A 13,172-nucleotide genomic window follows, 5' to 3' on the forward strand; every position below is an offset into this window, starting at 1 on the left:
TCCCAGATATATGCTGGTGGTCAAATATGTAGACCGGGGTGGCCAACCTGTGGCTCCGGAGCCGCATGCGGCTCTTCAGAAGTTAATATGCGGCTCCTTGTACAGGCACCGACTCCGGGACTGGAGCTACAGGCGCCAACTGTCCAATGTGCCAGGGGGAGCTCACTGCTTAACCCCTGGCTCTGCCACAGACCCAGCCCCCACTCCACCCCTTCCCACCCCACTCCCCGAGCCTGCCGTGCCGTCGCTCCTCCCCCTTCGTCCCCCAGAGCTTCCTGCACACCATTAAACAGCTGATCAGGAGATGCGGGAAGGGAGGGGGAGGTGCTGATTGGCAGGGCTGCCAGTGAGTGGGAGGCGCTGGGAGCACGGGGAGGGGCTACTGACTTATTACTGTGGCTCTTTGGCAATGTACATTGGTAAATTCTGGCTCCTTCTCAGGCTCAGGTTGGCCACCCCTGATTTAGACGTATAGTAATATAAGGAAGGCACTACCGTACTTGAATCATGGGATAATTGTCAAATAATCGTGGCTGCATCACAGACAAGATATGGAAAATCTTGGAAAAGTAATAATGGACCTTTATTAATTGTGGTAATTTAGAAAAGCCAGAGAAGACCTGTTTGAGTAAGAAAAATTTCCCGGAACAATATAAACACTCAAGTATTATATTATGCCTGCTAATTTTTTGATATCCAGACATTTTGTGGCAACTATTAATGCAAGGGGCTGACAGTGGGAGTCCTGGCCACCAGCCACCGGGGGCTGAGAGCAGGAGCCCTGGCTGTTAGCCACCCAGGGCTCCCACTGTCAGTCCCTGGTGTCTGGCAAAATTGCAGGGGAAGCCTAATATTGTGGGATCTGCAATTTCTGCAATATTGCAAATTTAGTAGGGCCTTAAATATAAGACATTTTATCAGTTATTTTATTTATTCCCATTTTTTAAACTGTATCTTGTTGTTTCAGAAGCAGTACAAAATTAGTATGGCAAATATGAACTAGCACTAGCCCTTCACCACAAGAGATCTTGTGTTACCCTTATTCATGCTGAGAATTAGAGAAAGATACTCTCAGTTGGAGTAAGGGTGGTGTTATCGGGCCCACGACAATGGGGAGTCCATTTTCAAACATGGGTAACTAGATAAATTAATACTTAAATGCTGCACTTGGAGTCTCAAACTGGTACTTGCAAAGAAATGACCATTGTAGTGTAGTTGTCAAAATGATCACTGTATATACAGAAACATAGCTGGATAGAATGTAGTATATAGTTTGCCAGTCTGTTCTCTCCCTTCCTATTATACAGACAAACAGCTCACTAAGACAGCATGCTAATCCTGAAACAATACCTACAGAGACATGCTACAGAAGAGTTTCTCCAAAAGCATGTGCAGATTCTTGTAAATATTGTCAAGATATAGGGCACTATGTGAACTGTTCTAAAAGATCTCCAGAAATAGCACAGGCATCTATTAATGCTAATCCAGTCATAAAAGCCATACCTGGTTAATTAAGTGTATGCAGGAAACAAAGTAAAAGTAGAGGAATATGATCTGAAGATTGTACCAGTCACAATCATTTTAAATGCTTTGCGAAACCAAGAATAAAATAAACCATAAATGATTGGATTACAAGTCGAATTGAAGTAGCCCAGCCAGAGGAAGGCATTGTACAAGTCTTCAGGTGTTGAGAAGTTAATAAAAGGATCAGCTATTGTAAGAATAAAGAAAGGCAGCCAGCAAAAAAGAAACACCCCCATGACTATACTTAAAGTTTTAGTTGCTTTGCTCTCTTTTTTTGTGGAGATTTTGTTTGTCGTTACAGAGACACATATTATTGCACTGTGGATTTTAGCAATTTGTCTTGCATGTTTTCTTGCCACTGTAAATATGTGGACATAAATCCCCACCATCACTGTGCCTGGGAAAAAGAAGGCTATCAGCGAAACCATCACTCCCCAAAGCTTGTTAAATATGAGTGTACAGAAACCACAGCAGTCAATTGAAGCAACATATACTTCAATGCCCTTAATATTCAACTCTGAGAAAACTAGGCCAAAAGCCAATAAGAATGGGACAGACCAGCTAATTAGTAAAAACAGTCCTATCACAGGGACAGTTATTTTGGTAACATAACGCAGTGGGTCACATACCGCGTAGTAACGGTCAACAGAGATAAAACACAGATGGAAAATAGAGGTGGTACAGAGCATTATATCACAACAAGTATGGAGTTTGCAGAAGAGGTCTCCAAAATACCAGCATGACTCAACAGACCTGATCATACTGTAGGGCATAACCATGAAACTAAGCAAAAAGTCTGTAGTTGCCATGGAGCAGATCAGGAAGTTGGTTGGAGAGTGAAGCTGTTTGAAATGAGCGATGGAAATGATCACAAGCATATTTCCACCCATTGTGAGCACTATTGCTCCCACCATGAAGCTGTACATAGCCCAAAGACTGATTGTAGACCTTACATTTCTAGGACATGAATTGTTAACAAAGTCAAAGCAATACTGCACATTCTGTGGACTCCAGAGGGGGGATGAATTCATGATTTGGGATCAATGACAGTAACTTTTTTCAAAGTATTACAATACAGCCAGTCCTGGGGAAAAAGAAAAAATAAACAAAGTGACATGAACAGTAGCAACATCTGCAGACCTGTGTTTCACATTAGTTGATTAACACTTAAAAATAATGGCCCTAATTCTACTCTCAGTTGCAAAAACATCAATTCAGAACAATTCCCATTTACTTTAGAGGAGTTATTCCAGACTTACACCAGTATAAGAGATAGCAGAATTTGGCCCAATGATAACCAAAAAAAAAAAAAGAAGGCTGAAGCATTTCCTAAATGCTTTTGAATCTTAAGGTGCTCAAAAATTCTAAGTAATATTGGATATTTTCGCTAGGGAGTTTACATTCAACACTATAAGCACTATGATAAGAGTTTTGCACAATGAAAGCCTCAAATGTACGACACTCACCTGTATTGCAAACACAGATGGATTACGGTTTTGTGGGGCCCTGGGCCAGAGCAAGTGGGGGCCCCTCTCCACCTCTTCCACCTGCAGTCCCCCCGCACACCTCCCCCACACTCCTGCCATGGAAATGGGGTTTGGGCGCAGGGGACTTGCCCTGCTCTGCCCGCCTGGTTCTCCTGCTGGGGAGCAGGGTTGAGGTTCAGAGGCTTCCCCCACTTCCAAGCAGGAGCGCCGGGCGGGCGCGAAAAGCAGGGCAGGTCTCCCCACTCCCTCCAACCGCGCTCCCCGGCAGGAGCGTTGGGGAGGTAGAGCGGGTCAGGGCACGGGGGAGCTCATTTTCTGGAGCCCCCCCCAATTGACTGGAGCCCCAGGGCACGGGGCCTCGTTGGCTGAGTGGCTAATCCACCACTGATTGCACGGCTCTATGTATCATCTCAGACATTTTTTTCCTGGAGGTGCTACATCCTTCTAGGAGAGACATTACAGCATCAGAAAATCCAAAATGGTTGATGCTATAAAGATTTTAACATGCAGCAGTTTGTGAAGCTGGCCAGATCTCAAGGTAAAAGAGTGACACAAACTCACTGACACCTTCCTCGTTTTAGCATGCTTGCCAGTAGGCCACTGAGTGTATACCTGCAGACATGTTTCTGATTGTAATATTAATCCACTGAGGTGCATACCCTCAACATTTACTTGGCTAGGATTAAGAGAAATACAATTGCATCGTGCTGAGGAGTCACTGAGGTGTGCTGCACAATCTGTGCCTCAAAGTATTGAAAGATTTGAAAAACAGGTAAAAGGACACCACTTTAGTGAACTGTATTAATCCTTTATTATGGATAATTGTTATTTAAGACTTCTGGGTTTTTTTTATTTAAACCAGTATTTACTATTACAAATATACATGTGTAAGAGGAAGAAACCATATTTGTCACATTACAGTCTGCAGACTCTCCTCTACATGCTATTCCTTATGCCAGCAAACTGGTGCACAGTTCTTCGTGTACAATAGAATGAAAGTGATGAAGTTTGAAGGTGGCCACTATGGCCTGAGAAGGTACATCGGATATGCTACTGTGTGCATGTATTCGCACATATACATAAATGTACACACATGCTATGTATACGTTATTAGAATTTGGGAGTTTAATTAACATTATTTCACAGTAGTAAACTAAGGAATTGTATTCCCCCAGTAATTCCAACAAGAGTTTCTAGCAACATCATAAATCACAAGACTCAAGTTCTGGGGTTTTCTCATGCTACAAGGTCCCCAAATTTAATTAGATACTTAGATTATGTATACATCAGGGATTCGTTCTTCAACAGAATACAGATTTTAATCAAATCAACTATCCCCTCTGCAAGCCCCATTTCTTCCTCCTTTCAATTCTATAGGTCCATATCCCTTGTCCTGTCTTATTATCCCCTTTATTTGTCCCTCACCTATTCCTGTTTTTCTTTTCTTTTTCCCAGCTTGTCAGGTTCATATAAAGCTATTTCTGTACAACAGAGTACATGAAAGCTTTCTGGCATACTTTTCTAAAATCCATTGAAAACTCCATTGCATGATAAGAATATGAACATTTACCATTATAAACATATTACAGGTTTAAAACAGGTATGCCAGGCTGATATCAAAATGTAGAGTTATTATAATAGGGTTCTTTATCTTATATAAATAATCAAGCACCCAAAAGCCAATTATGCTGTGAGTATGCTTAACATTTTGTGATCATTCACCTCTCTACTTCTTACATCAGAGATATAGAAAGTATCAGGTCTATTTATAGGCCAAATCCTTACTCCATTAAAGTCATCAAGAGTTTTAACACTGACTTTGATGGAATCAATATCAGATCTTATGTCTAATAAAGTATAGTCCTACAAGCATTTAAGCATGTGTATAACTTTACTCCCATGAATAGCACCAGTGTTTACTCTTTACCCACAAGTGAATAAGAGTGTTTGCAGGAAAGGATCTTTGTATATTATCTTGCCTTAGTACTTTGAAAGGATATATGACATTTACATTCATAAGAAATAGCACAGAGTGTGTGCTCAGTAAGAGACTGCAATCTCATGAAAAACAATATTTCTAGCCCAGCCCTGCAGTCCTCACATTGGTAATTATCAGCTCATTAACTGATGTTCTATCTGTCACTGGCGTAGCATAAATTGTTGAAGATGACCCAGCTGTCTTTCTCTAGTCAGTTTCTGAATGATCTTGCCAGACAATTTAAGATTCAACTCACTTCTTTATTTTACAGTGGTTCAAGTTATCTTTATGACACAGAGATAAACATTTCCTCGGAAAAAATCACAAGAAACCTTTTTCTTATTACAGTCAGTCCAATATTTAGACTGGAAAATCAAATAAATTGCAGTTCCTCTAGTGCTTTACAAAATGCAGTTGGTTATATCATTACACTGGAGTGAAAAATGTTTCACCTGATCTCTCTCCATAGTCCATCTCTTCATAGAAAACATTTTTGGCTGTGATTTTTGCTTTTATTTCTAGTCTTTGGTTTCAGTTAAAAAATCTTCTGATTCAAATCAATGAACAGTTTTAGAACTTACCTGCAAAGTGTGTATAAATCTTTTTCTTATTAACTCACAAAGCTTGTTTGATTGCTTTTTTTCAAGCTATGACTCCTTGTGGCAATGCTTAATGAAAATGCATTTGAAATTTTTCCTCCTTTCTTATCAGATTAACTGATTGCTAGTATATATACAGCAGAGAAGACCTGTAGCTGTCTCTGAGGAGTTCACAAGTCTCCTATCGTGTCTTTCCTTTGGCAGATTTACTCTGTAACTCTTCATTCTGCTGCTGCAACTGAAAAAAATTATGCACAAACAACCCAGTGAGGAGATTTTTTTGATTTGGTTCACAGCCCATTTGGAAATGGGAGGATGCTTCTACTTCAATATGTTCAATATAAAGCCATGGAAGGTCTTTTACATTATAAGCTTTAAATGACAGGGGCTGTCATTTACTCTGCTCAGTAGGGCTGGTTGAAAATGTTCTGTCAAAACTGTTTTTTGTTGGAAAAATGGGTTTTTGGCTAAACACTTTTTTTTTTTTGCAAGAAGTGTCTCTTTTCAATGGAAATTTAGAATTTCTCATCAAAAAACTAAATGGCTACAAGCCAAAATATTTCATCCTAAACCCAAAATATTTCAATTCTGAATTTCTGCCACAGTGCCTCATAGGAATTGTATTTTGAGTGCCAGACACTCCAGTTCTCCTCTCTCCACACGCCACTCCAGTTCTCCACAGCCAGACTTCATCACCCCATAATGGACCATGGCGATGGAACTCTCATGCTATTTAACCACCACTCAGCCAGAGGGGAGACAGTGGCACATCACAGAAGATACAGTCCAACCAAGGAGCGCAGCCTATAGAGAAGAATGGGGCCTGAGGCACTTGAACTAGCACTCCCAGGAGGCGTTAGAGTAGCAAAAAACCACAAGCATTTTCCAACCAAAATGAATGATTTTTCACTTTCACTGATATTTTCCATGAGGGGAACCCCTTTTTTTCTAGTGTTGATGGGACCCTAACCTTTCTGAGGTCTCTATATTCTGTTGCAATTGTAAGGGGACTGTTGCCACCTTACTAACATTCAGTGGGGGTGTTTTAGTTGCCAGCTCCCAGTACTAAAAAGGGGGAAGGGTCGATGGGGAATCAGGACCCTGAGACTGACAGCCCCCAGGAACAATGGGGAGAGGCCAATGCTCCAGGTCAGCCTGAATGACAGGGCGAGCAGGGTAATCAGGGAGTCAGGAGGCCAGGGAGGTCCAATCCTCCATGTGAGCTGGATTTGCCTGGGTCAGACAGAGTGGGACCGAGCTAAGGAGAAAGCAGGGGCCCAAGCTAAGCTGCGGAGCAGAGCTGGGCCAGATCCAGAGGGACCAGAAAAGCAGCCCAGGAAGCAGGTCAGTTCTGGGAGCAGAGTCACAGAAGCAGCCTGCAGAGCAGACCTGTCCTGGGAGCAGAGCTGCAGCAACCAGAGCCAGAGGGGCCAAAGAAGCAGCCCAGGGAGCTGGAGGCAGAGCAGCAGCAGCGCTGAGATAGAGTGGTGGAGCTGGGGCTGCAGCAGTCCGGAGCTGGGTGCGGTGAGCAGCTGGGGAGAGCGAGGGGGACCCTGGGCAGCGGCCCCAGCACAGGGAGACACCTCAGCCAAGAGGCTCTGTAGGCCAGGCTTGGATCATAACCCCGACAGGGTGGGGGTGACACTGGGAAGAAGGGTCCTACCACTTAGAGCCTGAAAGCGTATGGCCACCACCAGAGCAAGTGTCCAACCCACAGCATCCCTACAGCACAGCCAGGGCCTGAGAAGGCGGCCTGGGACTTACAAGGAACAGACTGTGAACTGCCCTGGCATTCCAGAGACACTGTTTGTGATGTTCCCTGCCACAGAGCGGGGTGATGTGTTTCCTTTAACCTTTCCCATTTTTCCTTATTCTTTTAAAAATTAATTGTTGATTAAATAACTTGCATTTACTTTAACTTGTATATAATGGTCAGTGGGTCAGAGAAGTGCCCAGTGCAGAGCGAGTACCCCGGAGTGGGGACACCCTAGCCCCTGTCCTAGGTGACCACAGCAGGATTGGGGGTCGAGCCCCCCAGGAATCCTGGGCCCAGCCTTGTTGGGGTTACAAGGACTCTGCCAGACAGGAGAGTGGAATGGGAGTCCTCAAGGGCAGGGAGGCCACTGGGTAAAGGAAGTGGGAGCGAGGACTCAGATCCTTTCACTAGCCCACTTCACCGGGGTAGTGCAGAAGCCAGGAAAGTTCCCCACAATAGCAGGACTATTTCCCTGCTTACATAATGTACATGTTAAATTATAATAATTATCAACTGAGATAAATGAAAAAAAAGGAACCACTTCAATGACTTCTAAAACAGGGGGATGGCTCATAAGGGAAAGGGAATCCAAAGATGGTCAGTTACATTTAGGGATGCACAAAATATTCCACAAATAATAAGTGTCTCATTCACATTTTTCTACTTCCACACCTCCGCTTTCGACCATTTCAACCCCCTAAACATTATGAAGGTTCTTGAAAGATTGTTCTGACCATGTGTCTCTGCACATCTAAATTCAAGCCACGACCAGTCATACAAGTAGTGAAATACCACAAGGCAAACTGTTCTCACTGTATCCCTAGCTCTATCCAAGGCCTTACTTCAGGAGACCATCCTTACTGAGCAAAGCACTAAAGCATGTACTTCACTTTGAACACAAGGTTCAGTTCTACTGAGTTAAATAAATCCTTAAGTTGCTCTGCTGAATTAGAACTCAGAACAGTAAGTAACACATATCTCAAAAGAAAACTTGTTCTCATGAGATTTTTCAGCCAAGGATTCTTGTCCAAGGTCCTGTGATTGTTTGGATGTTCTTTAATTTTATTCTAGAGTGGATATGTAGCAGAAAGGCTAAGATATGTTCTGCCCATTTTTGCTTGCATTATCTGTTGTATTCTCCAGAAGGTAATACAAAACACCAATCCAGAACAACTCATCCTGTGACACAAAGGAGTACACAGGTATTTACAGGTAAAAATTATACATCCTTGCCATAAGCAGGCATTGTATAAATCTACAGAGATTTGTGAGTGACATCTTTTAGCTATAATATGTCAGAATAAGGAAGGTTAACGAAGAGAACACTTGTGTGAACAAAAATCATTTGATCTGTAGACAGCACTGGTCACGGCTGGGACAGGCAGAGCAGGAGTCAGACACTAACAAAAGGCCAGATAGACTCACTGAAGGTGGAAGGGAATGAGGGAAATGTCTTAAGATCACTTTTGGTCCAATAAGATCAACAAGGTCTATTCTTGATGTATAGGCTGACATGCATTTGAAAAGCCATTTTCCATGGTATTCAGTGATATGGAAAATGGGGCAGATCTGCAGTGTTTATATGTGGGAGAGAATAACACACCTGATTTAATTAAAAGTGCGTATTTTTCCCCCAACAGCAAAGATACTTCTATGCTACCATTCCACAAAGCTACGTTCATCAGAAGCAGTGCATTGTTAGGATCTCCTGTGTCTCATGTAGGACAAAGGCTGGCTGAGAAGAAATACTTCTACAGCCAAAAAAGTGTACTTCACAATTTCTCCAGTGCCAAAGTACTACTCTACCAAGAAGATTCATGGCTAAAACTGAGGATTTTCAATCCAGAAGCAATGTTATTATTGGAGTACATGCAATGTACTGGGCCAACTAATGTGGAATTGTGCGGTATGTTGATGGCACGCTCTGATCAATATTTAAAATAATTGGGTGCTTAAAATTAGCTCCTGAATCCATATTTAGGCACCTAAAAAGGTACTATGAGCTTCTGCAGGGTTTAAATATGAATTTTGGAACTGAACTTTAGGCCTCCACATTTGAAAATTTCAGTGTGGCTACTGAATTAGGTAACAGGAAGCTATAAAACCATTTTGAAACAGAGAGAGAGAGAGAGAGAGTGTGTGTGTGAGAGAGAGAGAGAATTTCTGAGTCTGTTAAATCATTATATTAAATCAGAGTAATTCTGGCAGTGACTATAGTGAAGCCATTTAACATACAAACATCAGAAACATTTGTAGTTTGTTGCCTCCAAATCCAGATATTTTATCTAATGTATTGTTGCCCCTTGGCTGAGGAGTGGTGAATTTTCAGGCCTTGCAGCAGGTCATTTTCCATTGAAGGAGAGAAAATAACATCACAGATACCTTTAGTGCAATTTGTTTATTTACACGATGCATATACCCTTATTTATACTGTTTACATACATGCCCTTTCAGTCTTAAATCACCATCTGCACCCACAACCATTCCCAGCTCTGCCATGCTTAGATCTGGCCAGGAACAGCTGCCTTTGTCACTTTGCTACCGATTTCCAGCCATCCCAGCTGCCAGGGAACCTTCCCTCTCTTGGCTGCTCTATCTGGTCAGGACCCAGAAAAGCAGTAGCAGAGTCACCCAGAGCTGTTTCATCACAGTGCCCTCTGCTGACTTATTATTGCTCAGGAGATTTTCCATACTATTTATCTAGGTAATTTTAGCACATGGGATCTGAGTGCCTCCTTTAAAGGGTTTCAGAGGCCATTGTTTACAACTGAAAATGTAGATGATGGCTTTTTTTCCTGCCATTTGTCTCTCCAGATGCCAAATCTCTCTTTCCCTGAGCTCCATTCCCTGCTTTGGTGTCTGGTCCAATGCTCACTGAATTCACTGCACATCTTTCCATTGAATTAAAGGGCACTGAATCAGGCCCTTGGTTTCCATACCTATTCATGGGAGGTGGGACTTGTTCACACTCCACCCTAAGAATCTCTAACTTTCATCAGTGAGTTGCAAGCAGCCAGCTTGTCAGATAGCTCCTAGCTATATCAATCCTATCTGCTTTTGAGGAAGCAATTGACACTTTGGGTTTTAAGCGCACTCCTTCTGAGATCCACATGGATATTATTCATGCTACCTGTGTTAAAAATTCAGCAAAGAAATGTACTGGTGCTGAAGTAATGAGAGATCACTACAAATATAACAAAATAGTAAATAAATAACCCAGTACCTTGTAGTTTAGCAGGATAGCTCAGTGGTTTGAGCATTGGCCTGCTAAACCCAGGGCCAATTTGTTGTGAGTTCAATTCTTGAGGGGGGGATTGGTCCTGCTTTTAGCAGGGGGTTGGACTAGATGACCTTCTAACCCTGATATTCTATGATTCTATATTAAATCTTTAATGTCAAATTTAAATCTAGCTCTACAAGATATGTTACCATGAATATAATGGGGGCTTCTATTAACTAAATATTAATATTGCATAACAACACGTCTGAGTGGGTCATCTGTGAGGACTGAATATATGACTTCTGGACCAAAAACCATCAGCTTCAATTGTCTGAGCTAAAGGAACAGGGTTCAAATCCTGCCTCCAGAGAAGTCAACTGCAAAATTCCCATTGATTTCAGTGGGGCCAGAATTTCACACCAGATCTGTTTGCTTGGAGGCAGTAGCAGACTCAAACATCTACAATGGTGCAGCCACTAGAGGAGGACAAAGAGTTACACTGTTAGTATCAGTTACGTTTGCTCTAAGAAGTCACTTATAGTGTGCCTCGGAAAACAGATTAGCTGTACTCAGACAGGAATGTGGATTAAATATTTTATCTAATATTCAAATGATTTCTGAAACCATATGTTTAAAAAGACATGTATTCAACATACAGTTTAACCACCCATTCCATATTAAGAAATTAAGTACTACCCTAAAAAAGGGGTATATGAAAAAAAGAATAAATTAAAATCATGACAAAACATAAGGTCTTTTTATAAAAAATAAAGAAAAAAGTGTTTGGTGAAAGTGTTCTGTATATTGCATCTTTCAGACCACGTATACTGAACAATGAGTATCTACAAAAAGAACAGGAGTACTTGTGGCACCTTAGAGACTAACAAATTTATCTGAGCATAATTCATAGAGGGTTTTTTGTTTGTTTTTTGCTATTGGCTTTTGTTTTCCATTTCAGATATTCTATTGTGGTTGATTTTTAGCAAAAGATTAGTTGTACGAGAGTGTGGGTTGAATATTTTACCTCCTAAGATGTATTTCAATGCTTTCTGAAACCATGGATAAAAAAAGCCATATATTAATGGATTGCAGGTAGAGTTGAAGTAACCAAACCAGTTTAAAGCATCAAACAAAGCTAACATGGTAGTGAAATTTAAAAATAGGTCAATTAAGATTGTAAAGAAACATGGAAACCAGCATATTAGGAACACCCCCATAACGATACTCGAAGTCTTAGCAGCCTTTCTGGCCTTTTTCTTGGAAAGCTGATTTATAATGTCATTGTTTGCATCATCAGGTATGTTGTTCACAACACGCGCATGCTTTTTGGATATTACAGTTTTTTTTCCATATGTCCCTATTATGAAACAGCCAGGAGCAAACAAACCTACTGTGAACAAAATTGTTCCCCATGATTTGTTGAACACAATGGGACACAAACTGGAGCATGCTACTAAAATCTTATAGCCTTCTATTCCAGAAGCATATGCTTCTGAAAAAAACAATCCCAAAAGCAAAGCAACTGGCACTGTCCAACAAACTGCTAGCAATTGCCTTATCACAGGAAAACTTATTTTGCTAGAATAATGAAGTGGATAACAGATAGCATAAAAGCGATCAACAGCAATGGAACAAAGATGGAAGATGGAAACTAAACAGAGCATCAGATTAAAACTATAGTGGACTTTGCAGAAGGTGATCTCACAATACCAGCAGTTCTCCACAGACATGATCATGCTATAGGGCATAATGGTGAATCCCAAAAGAAAGTCTGTAATAGCCATGGACAGAATCAAGAAGTTGGTTGGAGAGTGAAGCTGTTTGAAATAGGAGATTGAAATGATTATGGCAGGATTTCCAAAGATGGTGATGAAGATGGCTCCAGTCATGAACAAATACATTGCACCTCGAACGCCTGATGATCTGGACATTTCAGGACAAGATCCATTTCCAAATTTGGAGCAATCAATAAAGTTCTTCATTGTATTAGGAGAAACCATAAACTTTTAGCTAATATGGTAGGACAATAATATTTGTATTTGTAATGTTCGTAACAATATAGCTCATATATTAGAATAAAACATACAGTTAGTTGACAGTAACTATTTAATGAGCTCAGCTGATGTAAAACAATATGATAAAATTAAATAGATTAAATAGTAGGTATTCAGGGAGGGAACGGAAGAGCAGTGAATTAAATATTGTGTATTTTTCATCCCTATTTTATATGATTAGCTTTAATAAACTGATTAGTTTTTTATTATTTGTATTACAGTAGTGCTCTGAATCCCAAGCAAGACCAGGTCCCTATGTGCTGAGTGGTGTGCTAACATAAAGGTCACCAGATCTTCACTGACAATATTAGATTAAAATATATCTTGTAATTTATCAACCATTGGAAACATTCATGTTATAGGCTCTGTAATGGATGTAGTGGGCTAGTTGATTCTCTCCAGACATTTTCTTCAAGCAGTCAGGCAGTCCTCCTCAAGAATCCCAGGAGTCATTTCAGATTTTGATCCTGAATACAGAAATACAGTTTTATATTGAAAATATGACCAAGTTTTCTCAGTGCACTAAGGTTTTCCAGGGAAAATATATTCAGAAA

The 13,172-nt window shown here is 41.0% G+C and overlaps 2 protein-coding genes across 2 annotated transcripts; both read right to left on the minus strand.

The window, feature by feature from the left end:
* Positions 1-1,511: 1,511 nt before the first annotated feature.
* LOC102944972 (trace amine-associated receptor 4-like) lies at positions 1,512-3,077 on the minus strand. The gene has a single exon (XM_007062260.4). It carries the CDS (start codon positions 2,553-2,555, stop codon positions 1,512-1,514), a length of 1,044 nt encoding a protein of 347 aa, XP_007062322.2. The 5' UTR covers positions 2,556-3,077.
* An 8,404-nt stretch (positions 3,078-11,481) lies between these two features.
* Positions 11,482-12,661, minus strand: LOC102945190 (trace amine-associated receptor 2). Its single transcript, XM_007062261.3, has one exon. It carries the CDS (start codon positions 12,562-12,564, stop codon positions 11,497-11,499), a length of 1,068 nt encoding a protein of 355 aa, XP_007062323.3. The 5' UTR covers positions 12,565-12,661; the 3' UTR covers positions 11,482-11,496.
* Positions 12,662-13,172: the final 511 nt, after the last annotated feature.

Source organism: Chelonia mydas, chromosome 3 (genome assembly GCF_015237465.2).
Source record: "Chelonia mydas isolate rCheMyd1 chromosome 3, rCheMyd1.pri.v2, whole genome shotgun sequence".
NCBI classification, from domain to species: Eukaryota; Metazoa; Chordata; order Testudines; family Cheloniidae; genus Chelonia; species Chelonia mydas.

Excerpts from the sequence above, each read along its gene's own strand:
- LOC102944972 (XM_007062260.4), bottom strand. The coding sequence starts at position 2,555 with ATGAATTCATCCCCCCTCTGGAGTCCACAGAATGTGCAGTATTGCTTT.
- LOC102945190 (XM_007062261.3), bottom strand. The coding sequence starts at position 12,564 with ATGGTTTCTCCTAATACAATGAAGAACTTTATTGATTGCTCCAAATTT.